Source organism: Pseudophryne corroboree, chromosome 2 (genome assembly GCF_028390025.1).
Source record: "Pseudophryne corroboree isolate aPseCor3 chromosome 2, aPseCor3.hap2, whole genome shotgun sequence".
In the NCBI taxonomy this organism is placed as follows: domain Eukaryota; kingdom Metazoa; phylum Chordata; class Amphibia; order Anura; family Myobatrachidae; genus Pseudophryne; species Pseudophryne corroboree.
Window position 1 is genome coordinate 129554869 of NC_086445.1, and position 17594 is coordinate 129572462.

Below are 17594 nucleotides of genomic sequence, written 5' to 3' on the forward strand. Positions count from 1 at the left end.
TCTGTAGTGCAGTGCAGGGGAGAGACCTGGGAGCCGTTCTGACCAGCGGAGCTGTGACAGAAAATGGCGCCGTGTGCTGAGGAGATAGGCCCCGCCCCTTTTTCGGCGGGTTCTTCTCCCGCTATTTTTCCAGTCAGGCAGGGGTTAAATATCTCCATATAGCCCCTATGGGCTATATGTGAGGTATTTTTAGCCTTGTATAAGGTTTATATTTGCCTCTCAGAGCGCCCCCCCCCAGCGCTCTGCACCCTCAGTGACTGCCCAGTGAAGTGTGCTGAGAGGAAAATGGCGCACAGCTGCAGTGCTGTGCGCTACCTTATGAAGACTGAGGAGTCTTCAGCCGCCGGTTTCCGGACCTCTTCACGCTTCAGCATCTGCAAGGGGGTCGGCGGCGCGGCTCCGGGACCGGACTCCACGGCTGGGCCTGTGTTCGATCCCTCTGGAGCTAATGGTGTCCAGTAGCCAAGCAGCAAATCCACTCTGCATGCAGGTGAGTTTACTACTTTCCCCCTAAGTCCCACGTTGCAGTGATCCTGTTGCCAGCAGGACTCACTGTAAAGAAAAAAACCTAAACTAAACTTTCTCTAAGCAGCTCTTTAGGAGAGCCACCTAGATTGCACCCTTCTCGTTCGGGCACAAAATCTAACTGGAGTCTGGAGGAGGGTCATAGGGGGAGGAGCCAGTGCACACCACCTGACCTAGTAAAGCTTTACTTTTTTGTGCCCTGTCTCCTGCGGAGCCGCTATTCCCCATGGTCCTTTCAGGAACCCCAGCATCCACTTAGGACGATAGAGAAATACAGTTTATTTTAATGAAGCATCAAACATTTCTTTGTTGGGAATACAGAAGATGCTTTGTGGTATTAGTCTGAGCACTTGCTGTAGAACAATTAGTCTCCTAATTACACATGCAATATGTGATGGAAATGTCACCATTATAACTCTGATAGGAATAGCTTTTCTTAGGTATCCAACAATCAGACATTCTTTGTTAATAAATTGGTAAAAGAGATACAGTGATGTGTTCTGCACACTGGGTTTTAGAAGACAGCAATAAGCCTGGAAAATGTAAGCACTTTGTGAAGCAGCAGATTAAACAGGGCTGGAGAATTATCAGATGGCTCAAACGCTTTTCTAAACACAATTTTTATGCTTTATGGTTTTCTGTCTGACATAGAATTACTCCTTAGTCTACACATGCACATTTAATGCTTCAATTCAGTAGGATAATGGCATAAAGATATTTTCATTTATATACAACCAGTAAGATTTGGACTCGTCGTTCCCCCCGGGACTGCTGATACTGACCCTGTGTAATTCGCTATGGTCTCTGTTGGGAGGAGGCGAGTCTCCACACCCACTGTGCATGTCAGTCTCAGGACAGACCATAGAGCATTAATATGGAGACTAGCAGTATCGGTCCCATCGTATGTTGGGTCCATGTGCACCCGCTATACTTCTCATGTGCCGGCACTTCACCTTTCTCTGGGGGTAATTCAGACCTGATCGTAGCAGCAAATTTGTTAGCAGTTGGGCAAAACCATGTGCACTGCAGGGGGGTGGGGTAGATATAACATGTGCAGAGAGAGTTAGATTTGGGTGGGGTGTGTTCAAACTGAAATCTAATTGCAGTGTAAAAATAGGATTTTAATTACCTACCGGTAAATCCTTTTCTTGTAGTCCGTAGAGGATGCTGGGGTCCACATTAGTACCATGGGGTATAGACAGGTTCCTTGGGAGCCATGGGCAATTTAAGAGTTTATTAGTGTGGGCTGGCTCCTCCCTCTATGCCCCTCCTACCAGACTCAGTCTAGAAACTGTGCCCGAGGAGACGGACATACTTTGAGAGAAGGAAATACACAGATAGTGGTGAGATTCACACCAGCTCACACATAACAGAAAACCAAGCTAACCAGCTTGAAACTATTTAGCAACGGCTGAACAACAGTACTTAACCAAGTAACAATGCAGTACTTAACTAAGTAGCAAATGCAGGAAAACGAAGCGCTGGGCGGGCGCCCAGCATCCTCTACGGACTACGAGAAAAGGATTTACCGGTAGGTAATTAAAATCCTATTTTCTCTTACATCCTAGAGCATACAGTAGGTCTGCAGACTCTGTCCTCATTACCCCACACAGTGCATGTTTTGCAGGTCTCCTCACAGAATCACAAGTGGAATAATTAACTCCACCTGCAGACCTTTTAAAGCAGGGGTGGGGAACCTTTTTTCTACCGAGGGCCATTTGGATATTTATAAAATCCTTCGGGGGCCATACAAAAATTTTCAACTTAAAAAATGACCCTGCCCCCCAGTAGGTCTGCCCCTTAGAGTTACTGTGTGTGCGCGCCGGAGGCGCGCACGCGCCAAAAAAAAGGGTGTGGCCAGTTAAAATGGGACGTGATACACATATGCCCCCAATAGTGCGGTGCCAGATCCACAATTGCCCCCACTGTGCCAGGTATACAAATGCCCCTCACAGTGCCAGGTATACAGATGCCCCTCACAGTGCCAGGTATACAGATGCCCCCCACAGTGCCAGGTATACAGATGCCCCCCACAGTGCCAGGTATACAAATGCCCCTCACAGTGCCAGGTATACAAATACCCCCACAGTGCCAGGTATACAAATGCCCCTCACAGTGCCAGGTATACAAATGCCCCTCACAGCGCCAGGTATACAAATGCCCCTCACAGTGCCAGGTATACAAATGCCCCCCACAGTGCCAGGTATACAAATACCCCCCACAGTGCCAGGTATACAGATGTCCCCACAGTGCCAGGTATACAAATACCCCCCACAGTGCCAGGTATACAAATGCCCCTCACAGTGCCAGGTATACAAATGCCCCTCACAGTGCCAGGTATACAAATGCCCCCCACAGTGCCAGGTATACAAATGCCCCTCACAGTGCCAGGTATACAAATGCCCCTCACAGTGCCAGGTATACAAATGCCCCTCACAGTGCCAGGTATACAAATGCCCCTCACAGTGCCAGGTATACAAATGCCCCCCACAGTGCCAGGTATACAAATACCCCCCACAGTGCCAGGTATACAGATTCCCCCACAGTGCCAGGTATACAGATTCCCCCACAGTGCCAGGTATACAAATGCCCCCCACAGTGCCAGGTATACAAATACCCCCCACAGTGCCAGGTATACAAATACCCCCCACAGTGCCAGGTATACAGCCCCCACAGTGCCAGGTATACAAATACCCCCCACAGTGCCAGGTATACAGCCCCCACAGTGCCAGGTATACAAATGCCCTCCCCTCTCCCCTCCGTGCTGCTTACCGTGGACGCGACGGAGGAGAGCGAGGCTGTCAGGTGAAAGCGGCGGCGTGTAGTACTTCAAATCAGCCGCCGGTTCGAGAGCCAATCAGAGCTCGCGGACCGGCAGCCGCGGCTCCTGATTGGCTGCCGGTCCGCGAGCTCTGATTGGCTCACGGACCGGCGGCTGGTTTGAAGTACTACACGCCGCTGGTCCCATTCTACAGCCGCGCTCTCCTCCGTCTCCCTGCTCTGACAGCTGAGACACGCTGCCGCCCGACTGAGCGGCAGCGTGTCTCACTGACACAACCTGGTGGGCCGGACCAAACGGCTTCGCGGGCCGTATACGGCCCGCGGGCCGGAGGTTCCCTACCCCTGTTTTAAAGTGTGTCTGTGAGTAATTAATACACCTGTGCACCTGCTGGGTTACCTGCAAAACATGCAGTGTGTGGGGTAATGAGGACTGAGTTTGCAGACCTATGTCGTAGAGGATGCTGGGGTCCACATTAGTACCATGGGGATGTACCAATGCTCCCAGTACGGGAGGGACAGCGTGGAGGCTCCTGCAGAACAGATTGACCAAACTTTAGGTCCTCAGAAGCCAAAGTATCGAACTTGTAGAACTTAGCAAACCTGTTTTATCCTGACCAAGTAGCCGCTCGGCAAAGTTGTAAAGCCGAGAAACCCAGGCAGCCACCCAGGAAGAACCTACTTTACGAGTAGAGTGGGCCTGAACAGATTCTGGACACGGCAAGCCTGACGTAGAATAAGCATGCTGAATAGTAAACCTGATCCAGTGAGAAATCTCCTGCTTAGAAGCAGGACACCCAACCCTGTTGGGATCATACAGGACAAACAGAGCGTCTGACTTTCTGTGACGAGAAGTTCTCTTCACATAAATCTTCAAAGCCCTTACAACATCCAAGGATTTTGAAGTAATTGAGGAGTCAGTAGCCACTGGCACCATAATAGGTTGGTTTATATGAAAAGACGACACAACCTTCGGAAGAAATTGCTGACGCGTTCTGAGCTCAGCTCTATCTTCATGGAAAATCAAGTAGGGGCTCTTGCAGGACAATGCCCCCAATTCCGACACACGTCTAGCAGATGCCAATGCCAATAGTGTAACCACCTTCCAAGTAAGAAACTTGACATCAACCTCCTGTAAAGGTTCAAACCAATCCGACTGCAGGAACTGCAGCACCACATTAAGATCCCAAGGTCCCATAGGAGGCACAAAGGGAGGCTGGATGTGCAGAACCCCTTTCAAGAAAGTCTGAACCTCAGGGAGGACCGCCAATTGTTTCTGGAAGAAGATGGACAAGGCCGAAATCTGGACTTTTATGGAGCCCAAACGCAGGCCCACATCCGCACCTGCTTGCAGAAAGAGGAGAAACCGCCCTAGTTGAAACGCCACAGTAGGAAACTTCTTGGATTCACACCAAGACACGTACTTTTTCCAAATTCAATGGTAGTGTTTAGACATTACTCCTTTCCTAGCCTGTATCAGGGTAGGAAAAAGTTTGTTCGGAATGCCCTTTCCGAGCTAAGATCTGGGGTTCAACCTCCATGCCGTCAAACGTAGCCGTGGTAAGTCTTGATAAGCGAACGGCCCCTGTTGCAGAAGGTCCTCTCGAAGAGAAAGAGGCCTCAGATCTTCCAGCAGTAACGCCAGAAGATCTGCGTACCAAGCCCTTCTTGGCCAATCCGGAGCAATGAGGATCGCCTGAACTCATGTTCTTTTGATTAGTTTCAGAATCCTTGGGATGAGCGGAAGTGGAGGGAACACATACACTGACTGGAACACCCACGGAGTTACCAGTGTGTCCACCGCCACTGCTTGTGGGTCTCTCGACCTGGAACAGTACCTCCGAAGCTTCTTGTTGAGGCAGGAGGCCATCATGTCTATTTGAGATATGCCCCAAATACATGTAACCTCTGCGAACACCTCTGGGTGGAGAATAGATACAAGAAAGTGACCACACCTGGCGCCACCATACACCAACAACAAATGAAATAACTTACTTTAAATATCAACCAATTGGAATTGATAGCCTCTTTTATAGTGGGAGTTATTAGTGGAATACAAAAATGCACCCTTCTCAAAGAGGTAACAAATCCTGAATGGCCTGATCTTTCAGAAGATGTGACGCTTGTAGTACACCGTTGTACATGGCCCTTAGTTCCAGAATGTTTATTGGAAGGATGGATTCCAGACTTGACTGCCTTCCTTGGAAGTTTTCCCCTTGGGTGACTGCTCCCCAACCCCTGAGACTTGCATCCGTGGTTAGGAGGATCCAATTCTGAATCCCGAACCTTCGGCCCTCTAGTAGGTGAGAGGTTTGCAGCCACCAGAGGAGTGAGATTCTGGCTTTCGGTGACAGACGAATCCTCTGGTGCATGTGAAGAGGAGATCCCAACCATATGTCCAGGAGATCAAGTTGGAAAGACCGTGCATGAAATCTTCCGTACTGTAGAGCCTCGTAGGAGGCAACCATCTTCCCCAGAAGGTGAATGCACCGATGAACCGATACCCGGGCTGGCTTCAGGACATCCCGGAACATTGTTTGTATCACCAATGCTTTCTCCTCCGGCAGAAACACCCTCTGTACTTCCGTGTTGAGGATCATCCCCAGGGAGGACAGTCTCCTTGTTGGCTCCAGATGCGACTTTGGAAGATTCAGGATCCATCCATGAACCTGGAGTAGTTGAGAGAGCAATGCTCTGCAACAGCTTCTCCCTGGAAGACGCTTTTATCAGCAGATCGTCCAGATAAGGAATTATGTTCACACCCTGCTTGCGGAGGAGTAGCATCATCTCCGCCATGACCTTGGTGAAAACCCTCAATGCCGTGGAGAGGCCAAATGGTAGTGCCTGGAACGGATGGTGACAGTCCAGCAGCGCAAATCTTAGATAAGCCTGGTGAGGCGGCCAGATCGGAGTGTGAAGGTACGCATTCTTGATATCCAGGGATACTAGAAATTTCCCCTCCTCCAGACCTGAGATCACCGTTCTCTCAGAGACTTCATCTTGAATTTGAATTCCCTCAAATAAGGGTTCAACGATTTTAGGTTCAATATTAGCCTGACCGAACCATCCGGTTTCGGTACCACAAACAGGTTTGAGTAATAACCCTTGTTTGCTAAGTAAGGTGGAACTGGAACAATGACATTTAACTAACAATTTTTGAATGGCTTCCTGTAGGACAGCACTTTCTGTCAGCAAAGCTGGTAAGCCTGATTTGAAGAATCTGGGAGGTGGGAATTCTTGAAACTCCAGTCTGTACCCCTGGGTAAAAATATTTTGTACCCAGGGGTCTATGCCTGATGACGCCCAGACATGACTGAAATTTCTTAATCTTGCTCCCCACCTGCCCGATCTCCAGGCTGGGAGGTCCACAGTCATGCCAAGGATTTTGAGGAAGCAGAACCAGGTTTCTGTTCTTGGGAACCTGTTGGTGCAGGTTTTCTGGCTTTACCCCGACCTCCTCTAAAGAAAATGGAAGGGGGTTTGGACTTTTTAACTTTCGCGGTCCGAAAGGACTGCATTGTAGACGTAGGATAAGATTTCCTAGTAGGCGGTGTTAATTAGGGAAGAAATGTTGACTTACCTGCAGTTGCCGTGGAAATCCATGCATCTAACACTTCCCCAAACAGAGCCTGATCTGTGAAGGGTAGGTTCTCCACACTCTTCTTGGATTCCGCATCTGCAGACCATTGGCGCAGCCAGAGTCCCCTGCGTGCAGGGACAGCCATGGAAGAAGCACTCGCATTAAGATGGCCTCCACCATGAAACTTGCAGAGTCCTGTATGTGACGTAAGAACAATTCAATGTCACTTCTATCCATAGAATCTAATTTCTCTAGTAATGCGCCTGACCACTTTACTATGGCTTTAGAAATCACGCACAAGCAATAGTGGGTCTTAACGCTACGCCAGTAGCTGTGTATAATGATTTGAGAGTAGTCTCAATCTGACCGTCAGCCGGCTCTTTTAAAGCGGTGGACCCAAGGACAGGTAAAACCACTTTTTTAGACAACCTAGACACAGAAGCGTCTACTACAGGCGGGATTTCACACTTTTTCCTGTCTTCCTCAGGGAAAGGAAAAGCAATGAGAACCCTTTTTGGGATCTAGAATTTCTTCTCTGGGTTTTCCCAGGATTTTTCAAATAATGCGTTTAATTCCTTAGACGCAGGGAATGTGAGGGAGGATTTCTTATTGTCAGTAAAGTAAGCTTCCTCTACTTGCTCAGGTACCTTATCAGTAATGTGTAAAATGTCCCTAATAGCCTAAACCATGAGTTGCACCCCCTTAGCAAGGGATGCATCTCCCCCTGCATATCCCCATCACCGTCCCCTGTATCAGAGTCGGTATCTGTGTCAGCTTGCATTATCTGGTAAAGAGCACACTTCTTAGGGTAAACAATTGGGGTCTTTGAAGAGGTAGTGGAAGCGGAATACGACAAAACCTCAACAGACTTTCTCAAAACCTGTGTTTCAGTCTCATTTTGAGCTATCCGAGATGAAAGCTGGGATATCATTCCCCTAATAGAATCCACCCATGGGGGTTCGGATTCAGAAGGCTGAGACCGTATATTACAGTCCTGAGTACATGAAATACACGTACATGTCCTGAGTACATGAAAACAGTCGTCGCGGACTGAATAACCGTAATAGATTAAACAGCTATTACTACACTCTCCCCCCTCTGTCTATAACACCCTGGTACCGCAGAGGTATACTGGAGTTATGTGGAGGGCAGCGCTCCCTGTCAGTGTCCCTTCAGTGTGATCTGCAGGGAGAAAATGGCGCTGGTGAGTGCTGGACCCGCTCTTAGGACGAAGCACCGGCCCCTGTAATGGCGCGTCTTCCCGCTTTCAATGATTATACTGGCCTGAGGTGATTTGGCTGCTAACAGTGGGATTAGCCCCTGTTAGCTTATGTGTCCAGTGTAGGGTATTTGCGCTGGCCCAGGGCGCCTCTCACAGCGCAGCACATCAAGCACCGCTGAGCCCTCCAAAGCACAGCCTGTCAGAGCTGCGCTCCTACCCTTGTGCCGCCTTTCCGCCGGCGACCAACTTACCGAGCCGCCGGCATCATACTCACCACTCTATCTTCTGGCTCTGTTAGGGGGTGGCGGCCGTGCTACGGGAGTGAGCGGTCGCCTCGTGGGGTTGCGATCAGCACCCTCAGGAGCTCAGTGTCCCGTCAGTGGAGATAGAGAACCATTAACTTCTAGAGTTGGTTCCTACTCTCCCCTCCCCCCCTCTCCCTAAGTCCCACAAAGCAGGGAGGCTAAAGCTTAGAAAAAACATTTTCTAAATGGAGTCTGGTAGGAGGGGCATAGAGGAAAGAGCCAGCCTACACTATTAAACTCTTAAAGTGCCCATGGCTCCCAAGGGACCCGTCTATACCCCATGGTACTAATGTGGACCCCAGCATTCTCTAGGATGTAAGAGAAAATAAAGCAGCCAGTATTTACCGTGAACAGAAACAATATAACCCACCCAAATCTAACTCTCTCTGCATATGTTATATCTGCCCACCTGCAGTGCACATTGTTTTGCCCAACTGCTAACAAATTTGCTGCTGCGATCAGTTTTGAATTACCCCCCCATGTCTCTCCCATCTCCATTGCTGTGGTGGTAGAGACTTTGGGGGGGAACCTACACTCCCACTCCACATGACAGAGATAGGACAGGTCATAGCAAAATATTATATAGATGCTTCTATGATATTAAAAACCAAATGATCTCTTCACTGAATGATTTGTACATGTACAACAGACTCTAAGCAATACAGTATTATAATAATAATAACTAACTGATGTGCCTGGTTTCAACCGGGCAAAAGTTATCGGGGGGGAACATTTTACCCCTTTTCACCTCCTTAGGAGTCAGATTTCAAAAAATCCCTAATTAGTGGATGGCTGAAAACAACTGTCACAGTTTCCAGACCACCCAGCAGGTCACATGTTCCAGGTCACCCAGTAGGCCCATAAGGAGATTTCACCAACAGTCACATTTTCCAGTGCACAATTGTGTGTAAATGTTAGGCGGACGTTTTGCCACATACCTCCGAAACAAAGCAATCAATTAAAACGCCAATATTTTTTTTGTTAATTCAACAGACAAAGACCTTTAAATTTGGTATATGATGTGCCCTGCTCAGATAACATCATAGAAATAGTGGTCCTCCTGCTATTAATATATACATTAAATTGCAATTAAATAACATGGGTGCCCCACTGCACAATATAGTCGTTTCTTTATTTCTAAGTATTAAACTGGCCATTCATAAGACCAACGTTCCTCCAACTGGCCAACTTGTTTGTCCAACTAAAATGCTACCTCACACACCTAACCAACTTTGTCATCAGACCAGCCAACGTCTCTCTATTGAGTGTACACGTGACTGAGCATGCACACTGAGCTATTCTGTATGTCTGATATACTGTATTGTTCAGAATGGTTTCAGAACGATCTATTGTCCAATATATTGCCTAATCGGTACCCTACCTTATTCTAACTTGATCCTACTGTGCTCTTTTGGGGTTATTCAGGTGTTGCGATGCAACCACAATCTCCCCTTTACTGGTGTCAATGCGCACGTGCAGGTCCCGTCCTGCGCGCCTTGCCAATGCGATCGTATCGCATTGACTGCGAACGCCACTGCCTGATTGCCAAACAGAGGTGTTCGCGGGTTGATGCGAACTGGGGTGGGTCGACAGAGTTTTCTGGGTGGCTGCGTGACATCACACGCAGCCGCTCCGAAGGAAAACATGGTGGCGGTGTGCCTGTGAAGGCAGGGGGCCGTCCACGTTGCTGCGACTGCAATTAAATTGCGGTCGCAGGCGCTGGCAGGACTTTCAGCATGCTGGGCAGCCTTGCCCTGCTATGCACAGCCCCCCAGCATGTTAAAGAAAGGATTGCAAATTCTGCTTTTTAGCAGAATCTGCAATCCAACCTGAATGACCCTCTTAAGCCACGCATTTATACTAAAAAGGCAGTTATTGTGTTTTGTGTTACACATGTTAAGTGCATATATGGGCAGCATGTGCCATAGTTTCAGGAGGGGGCATGCCTCTGCAGGGCTGGGTTCTACTATTTAGGGGGGTGTAATGGAGACTATAGGGCTAGGTGTGGTTGCGGTTTTCTGGGAATGGGGGGTGCCGGAGAGACTGTAGAGTTGGGTGCCACACCACTGGGAATGGGCGGTGCAGGGGAGACTGTAGGACTGGGTGCCGCTAATCTGGGGATGAAAAGTGCAGGGGAGACTGTAGGGCTAGGTGCTCCTATTCTGGGGAAAGGGTCGAATTTCAAAGAAATTCCTGCTTAGTGGGTGGCTGTAAAATTGTTGCCCATAGCAACCAGATGCTAGCTATGAATCCGCATACATGGTGTGATATAACTACCGATATGGACTATATAGTCCATATCGGTAGAAAACATAGGGGGGTATTCAATTAAGTGCTGTTTTTTTAAGTGGTCGAAAAAACGGCGCTAATTCAACACAGGGTATTCGATCGCAGGCGTTTTCGCCCATTTTTTAAATCTATTTTCGCCCATGCTATTTCACTTTTTTTTTTAAATCGGTATGGGTGAAAATTACATCGAAAACGCCAGCAAATTTGCCGATACACGTTTTTCAGCAGTGTCGACCTGTCGAAAAAATGGCACGGGCACTAGACAGGTTGAATGTAAATTGAACCTAAAAACAGGCGAAAAGGTCAGTTTTTCCGACTGGTTGACAAAACAGAATTGAATACCCCCCATAGTGCATATCGCACCATGGGGGTGATTCCGAGTTGTTCGCTCGCTAGCTGCTTTTAGCAGCATTGCACACGCTAAGCCGCCGCCCTCTGGGAGTGTATCTTAGCTTAGCAGAATTGCGAACGAAAGATTAGCAGAATTGCGAAAAGAAATTTCTTAACAGTTTCTGAGTAGCTCGAGACTTAAGGGGGGTACTCACGGGAGAGATGTGTGCTGAACGATCTTAACACAGACCGCTCAGCACACATCTCTCACCCCGCTCAGCACAGCGCGATGTGCTGAGCGAGGGGGAAAGCCGACGGGGGGCCGCTCACTTCACACAACGGTGAAGTGAGCGACCCGCTAGATTGAGCCTGCATGCAGCTCAATCTAGCATCGGCGATAGCGATGCGCGGGGCCGCGCATCGCTATCGCTGGAGGGCATACACACGGCAGATCCGTGCTTAAAATCTAAGCAATCTAGCAAGATTGCTTAGATTTTAAGCACGGATCTCTCCGTGTGTACCCCCCTTTACTCACATATAGCTATCACCTCAGTCCGTTTCGTTCCTGGTATGACTTCACACACACGCCCAGCGTTCGGCCAGCCACTTCCCCGTTTCTCCAGACACTCCCGCGTTTTTCCCTGACACGCCTGCGTTTTTCCGCACACTCCCAGAAAACGTCCAGTTTCCGCCCAGAAACACCCACTTCCTGTCAATCACACGCTGATCACTTCAACAATGAAAATTCTTCGTTCGGACGTGAGTAAATCTACTAAGTTTTGTGCTAAAATACTAACCGCATGCGCACTGCGAACCATGCGCATGAGCATTTTTGCCTTAATCGCTCCATTGCGAAAATCCGCAACGAGCGAACAACTCGGAATGACCCCCCATGTGTATACGCCTTGCAATGCCGATGCACACTCTCGCGGGCTTGGCATTTCAAGAAAAAATAGACTCTGCAGGCAGGTCAATTTTGACTAGAAAGTATATAATCTAGTTTCTAATATAGTCAAAATTGTACATAGACAAAATTGCATCGTGTGTATACTATAGTCAATATCGGTGGTTCTGGGCTCCGGGGAGCTCAAGGGAAATCGCTAAGTCAAATCGGCCTTTAGGCAGAATTGCACCGTGTGTAGGCACCTTAATTCTCTAGAATATACGATAGATTGTATGCAGGCCTCTCTTACCTTGTCCGTCTTCCATTACCGAGTCTCATTTTATTACTGATTTGTTCCCAATTGTAAAGCACAATGGAATAAGCCTACATTATATAATTAACTGCTAATTAATGAATCTCCCCTTGAGTATAAACTCCAATTGTGCAGGGACTAATCACAATAAATAATATTTGCACAGTTGGTGGCGCAAAATAAAATGATAGATACAGAGAAGAGCAATGTGCGGTTCAGTTATTTACCTTTTGTGTGCTTCCTGTTTACTGCGACATTCTTCACAGTAATACTTGTATTCACTACAGAGGGTTTCTGTGTTGCTAAAACCCCTAGAATAAAACATTTAGAAAACAAGAGAAAAAATATATAGTTAATAATGACAGAGCATCACACAGCACCAGGACCAAATTGGTAAAACACTGTCTATACACAAAACTTTTTATTGTAGATTTAAATACCCATAACAAATAATATAAGAAAACAATACAGTTAACCTAGACTACAACTGGCAGAAAAGCCCAGGTACAGGAATGATGGATGTCATCTGTCTGAACAAATTACAATTTGCTCAAGTAAACATTTGTAAGGCCACAAGCGGTACAATTTATTTTTGATGACAGCCAAACTGGCTGCCAAAATCTGCACATCCGTACTCTAAAAACCTAAAAGGCCCATACACACCAGTCGATTTTGAGCTCAAAATCTCCTAGTGTCTATGAGCGGTGATACGCGCTCCAGCAACATCGCTGGCCGCCGGCGTCCATCGGCTTGTTTTACAAGCCGAGTGAACCACTTTCCAGAGTCTCCTACTGTGGAAAGTGATTCCCCCTCCACCGGGAACATCGCTGGGCGGGGGTGAAAATCGCTCAGTGTGTATGCACCTTAACAATCTAATTATTATATAAGAATTATTTTAATAATCTATTATTCTCTAATAAGATTAAATAACATGAGAAATGTCAGACTCCCCCCCCCCCCCCCCCAATATTTTCAGTTTCATCAAAGATGTGATTTAAAGGATCCTTTCTAAATACAATTAAACTATAATTTAAACGCCATGGGAACAGCTCAGATTCTCTATAGACACAGAATTGTAACATAGAATTTGATGGCAGATAAGAACCACTTGTCCCATCTAGTCTGCCTTAAATACACGTACACACTTACACTCTAGGATTTTTTTTTTTTTTTTGTTGGAAGCCAATTATCCTACTAGTATATTTTTGGATTGTGGGAGGAAACCAGAGTACCCGGAGGAAACCCACGTAAGCATGGGGAGAATATACAAACTCCACACAGTTAGGGCCATGGTGGGAATTGAACCCATGACCTCAGTGCTGCAAAGCAGTAATGATAACCATACTAAATATCACCCAACATTCTGGGGGCGTGGGCTGTGTCCGTGCAGCACGCTCCTTGGTTGTCGCCACCCAAGAGGAATGCCCAGCAATTCCCGGGCTACCGAGCTGCCCTCAGTACTTCCATTTGGTGTCAGGATGCTGCCGGGCATCCATTCACTGCTGTACTGCTATGTCAACAGTGTGAACGTCAGCAGTCGGCATGTGGATCGGGTGGTTTTCTATAGATTTAACCAACTCTAAACCTAAAATAGTCTGTCGACAATCAAAGCTGACATTATGAATATCAGTCATTGTGAAAAACAAAAGTGAGGAACTGCGCTAATAGAAAATAGTGAAAATACTGGCAGAAAATTTGTTCAAAGACAAGTTATACAAGTTAAATAAAAATGTAAAATACACAATAGTTGCTACAAATAATTGTTTACGAAAACAATAACACGTGTAATAACTAGTACGGCCAATGACCTCTGCAGAATTAGCATGCTACAGATAAAGCGCCGCGTGTGGAGGCGAAACGCGTCAAAGGCAACTGGCAGTCCGAGAGTATTTGTATCTACGATACATTTGCTGCAGAAATGGTTTCTGTTCAGAATATGATTGGCATTGTAGCGCTTTATCCACACTCTATGAGACAAATATGCTGCAGCTGTGAGAGGCAGTGAGGTATTACAAGCCGGGTACACCTGCACAAGTGCCGGACTTCGGAACACAGAAAGCAGCTGAAGCAAGCTCTGGTAACATGCTATACATCAAGCATTTGCTGGTCCAGGACTGTGCATTTAATTATCCCCTGGGAGTTATGGTTCCACATAATTTCTATATAAGTGACTCGATTATCTAGCTAATTTATGCCACTACTGGGACTTTGTGAAAATTGATTCTAACCAGCATCTATACAATTAATTACCATCTGCAGCTGCTAATTCTACAGAGGGTCACTGACCTTACTACCATTACAAGTGTTATTTACGTGAACAAATATTGTGATTATTGTGTATTTCATATTTGTTATATAATTAAAATGTTGAACTTGTTTAATGTTTCTTGACAGTATAAGTGGTTATTGTTGACATTCAGATGCAGTTTGCCTGGCAATCTCTCATAATGCTGGCGCCTCTGGCAAGAAACACAGGATTTAAAGCTTGGACACACCTATACAATCCATGGCTTTATCACCCAACATTGGCCCAACAATTGCAAAGGTGTGTATGTTGTACCATTTCGGGAGCGCAAACCGATGAAAAGGTTTATAATTCTCCTGCAACGACTGGGAATGGGAGGTTGCATCTTATGTGCGGTTTTGTATTTGTGGGCCGGCCTCCCAATCCCATAGAAGCCCGTACATAGTAAGATGTTTCTAGCATAGCATGTACAGGGCTGCGAGGAGGATGACAGCAGGTCAAGCTGGGGAGACACTGCTCTGCTGATTGGGAGCTGTAACCGCATCAGATGAATGATCGGAAAAGTTTGTACCCATCTTAAGATCAGCCTGTCGGCAGATTATAGTCTACTAATTGGAAACAAAACATTCTCTTAACCGAGAGTTTAGGGCGCGCTCTGGTCTACTGGTGAACACAGATAACTCAAAGTAAATACTAGGCCTTTGTGTATAATTAGTTCCATAAAGATGGGTGTGAAATGTTACTATGTAACCACATAAAGCCAAAAGTTATACTCCACCTCAAGTGGACATGGGAAAAGGATTTGGGAGTTGCTGGCTTATTAGGCAGCACTGGTGCAACAACAGTTACTTTGCTATGGGTCTACATAGGGCAAGGGTGGGGAACGTCCTGCTCGCTGGCCGTATAAGTCACAGAAAGTCATTTGGTCCGGCGCGGCCAAGGCAACCGCAGTCGGTACTTGAAATTCATCAGACTGATACTTTTATTATTAAATGGAGCAGAGCACAGGCATAGTGCGCTAGAGCTCAGCTGCCTCTTTATATTTACAGTATACTGCGAGGCTGCTGGCTGACTATAGAGGGAGCTGCAGTGTGCAGCTCCTCTCAGGATGGTCACTTCCCACAGGGACAGAGCTGCGCTGGCTGGGCGAGACAGTGACTAGTGACCGACTCTGCAGGTGTCCCCACGGGGTGTCGGAGGGGGGTGAGAGAGATGTTAATAAATTAAGCTGGCTGGGTGAGACTCCCTGACCCGGCAGCTGGGAGGTTGTGTGTATGTATGTATGTTTACATGTATGCATGCTAATGTGTATGTGTGCATACTGTATGTATGTATGTATGTATGTATGTATGTATGTTGTTAAGGCATGCTGTCTGTATACTTACCACCACTAAGAGTCGACTGCGCTCCAGAGTGACCGATGCAAATATGGAAAAGCAGATGCGAGTATCCACATCATCAGTACGCCTCACCAGAGTAGCAGTTCCAGCCATTACTTTAGGGGTGAGTTAATTAAATGTTTGACCAAATATATCAGGCTCATTTTTAAGTTGATAATTTTGTATGGCCCGTAAATGAGGTTATAAATATCCAAATAGTCCTTGGCAGAAAAAAAGGTTTCCCACCCCTGACATAGGAGTTACTTTAGTATTACAAATATATAATACCTAACCCCGTGTTCTCCGCACTAAGGTGGTCATTCCGAGTTGATCGCTAGCTGCAGTTGTTCGCAGCGATCAGGCTAAAAAAACGGCTGTTCTGCGCGGCGCAATGCGCACACGTGTCATACGAGCACAACGAACGATGTAATTTTGCACAGGGTCTAGCGAACCATTTAATTCGCACTGGTGGCCGCAGTATCTGGGTGTCAACTGACCGTTTTCAGGGAGTGTTCGGAAAAATGCATGCCAGAAAAAACGCAGGTGTGGCTGGGCGAACGCTGGGCGGGTTTGTGACGTCAAAACAGGAACTGAACAGTCTGAAGTGATCGCTGAGCAGGTTTTGAGCTACTCTGAAACTGCACAAAAAAACCCACAAAACTTTGTAGCCGGGCTGCGATCCATTCGTTTGCACTTCTGCCCAGTGGGAGGCGGCATAGCGTTTGCACGGCTGCTAAAAACTGCTAGCGAGTGATCAACTCGGAATGACACCCTAAGGGAAGAGAACACCAAAACACATTTAAGAGAAATTTCCATTATGAGCTGAAATCTGGTCACGCTTTCCACCAATGCTTAATAAGGTTTAGAGTAACCCACCAGGAAATTAATCCCAGTTAATCTACTGAAGGACCCTGGTAAACAAGACCTGCAAATTCTGGTTTTCATTTTTAACATAACTATATAAAATTTTCTTGCACACAGACACATTTTTGTTTGTTCATCCCAGATGCCATCAGCTGTCCCCTCCACCAGGGACTAATTAATTCATAATTCCACAAAGTGGAAGTCATGCTATTATTAGACGATCATGGTCTGAATCATATTTTAAATAGAAATGAATAATTACTTTTTTGTTGATTTGCAATAATTACCTTAAACAATGAGTAATCGATGTATTTTGTTCAACATCAACGGAAAGATCTAAAAAGTCCTCATCTTTACTGCTTATCTGTGGAAACAAAAACTGGAAAATTAGACACTAAATATTTTCACACTTAATGGGTAAATTTTTTTTTTTTATTACTAATCAAAATTTAATCAGCTGGGGTTTTTTTTTTTGTAGACTGGAATTGTGATTTTCCCAGACAATACTCCGCTCATTTGACAAAGCACTGTTTTTTTGAAACGTGTCTCGGATCTTTATACGAGTTGGCTTCCCGATCTTCAATTCTAGCACAGTTCATGTCATGTTGGACAGTTAATGTCAGGAATGTTTTATATTTATAAATTTGATCAGTTTTAACTTGTGTGCTTTAATTTGTTTGAACGTGTTATAGCAACATTTGTACGAATATACTGTTAGGAATTGAGATACAGTATGGAATTTACTCAATCTGTTCTTTGAGGAAATTAATATATTCTAATGGCTGCTTCTTAATTTGTAATGTTGCTAATCATCAACACCACTTTTCCGGTTCCCTAAATACAACAATTTGTAGTTACCATTGGGTGTGACAGCAGAGGCA

General features: G+C 46.3%; 1 protein-coding gene across 1 annotated transcript in view; it reads right to left on the bottom strand.

Annotated features, from left to right (window-relative positions):
- USP12 (ubiquitin specific peptidase 12) overlaps nt 1–17594 on the bottom strand; it is a 176861-nt gene that overhangs the window by 21591 nt on the left and 137676 nt on the right. Inside the window, exons 5-6 of the mRNA XM_063951708.1 lie at nt 17001–17077; nt 12453–12536 (exon numbers count right to left, since the gene is read on the bottom strand). Of these exons, the coding sequence (XP_063807778.1) occupies nt 12453–12536; nt 17001–17077 (161 nt within the window). The remainder of the gene's footprint in view (nt 1–12452; nt 12537–17000; nt 17078–17594) is intronic.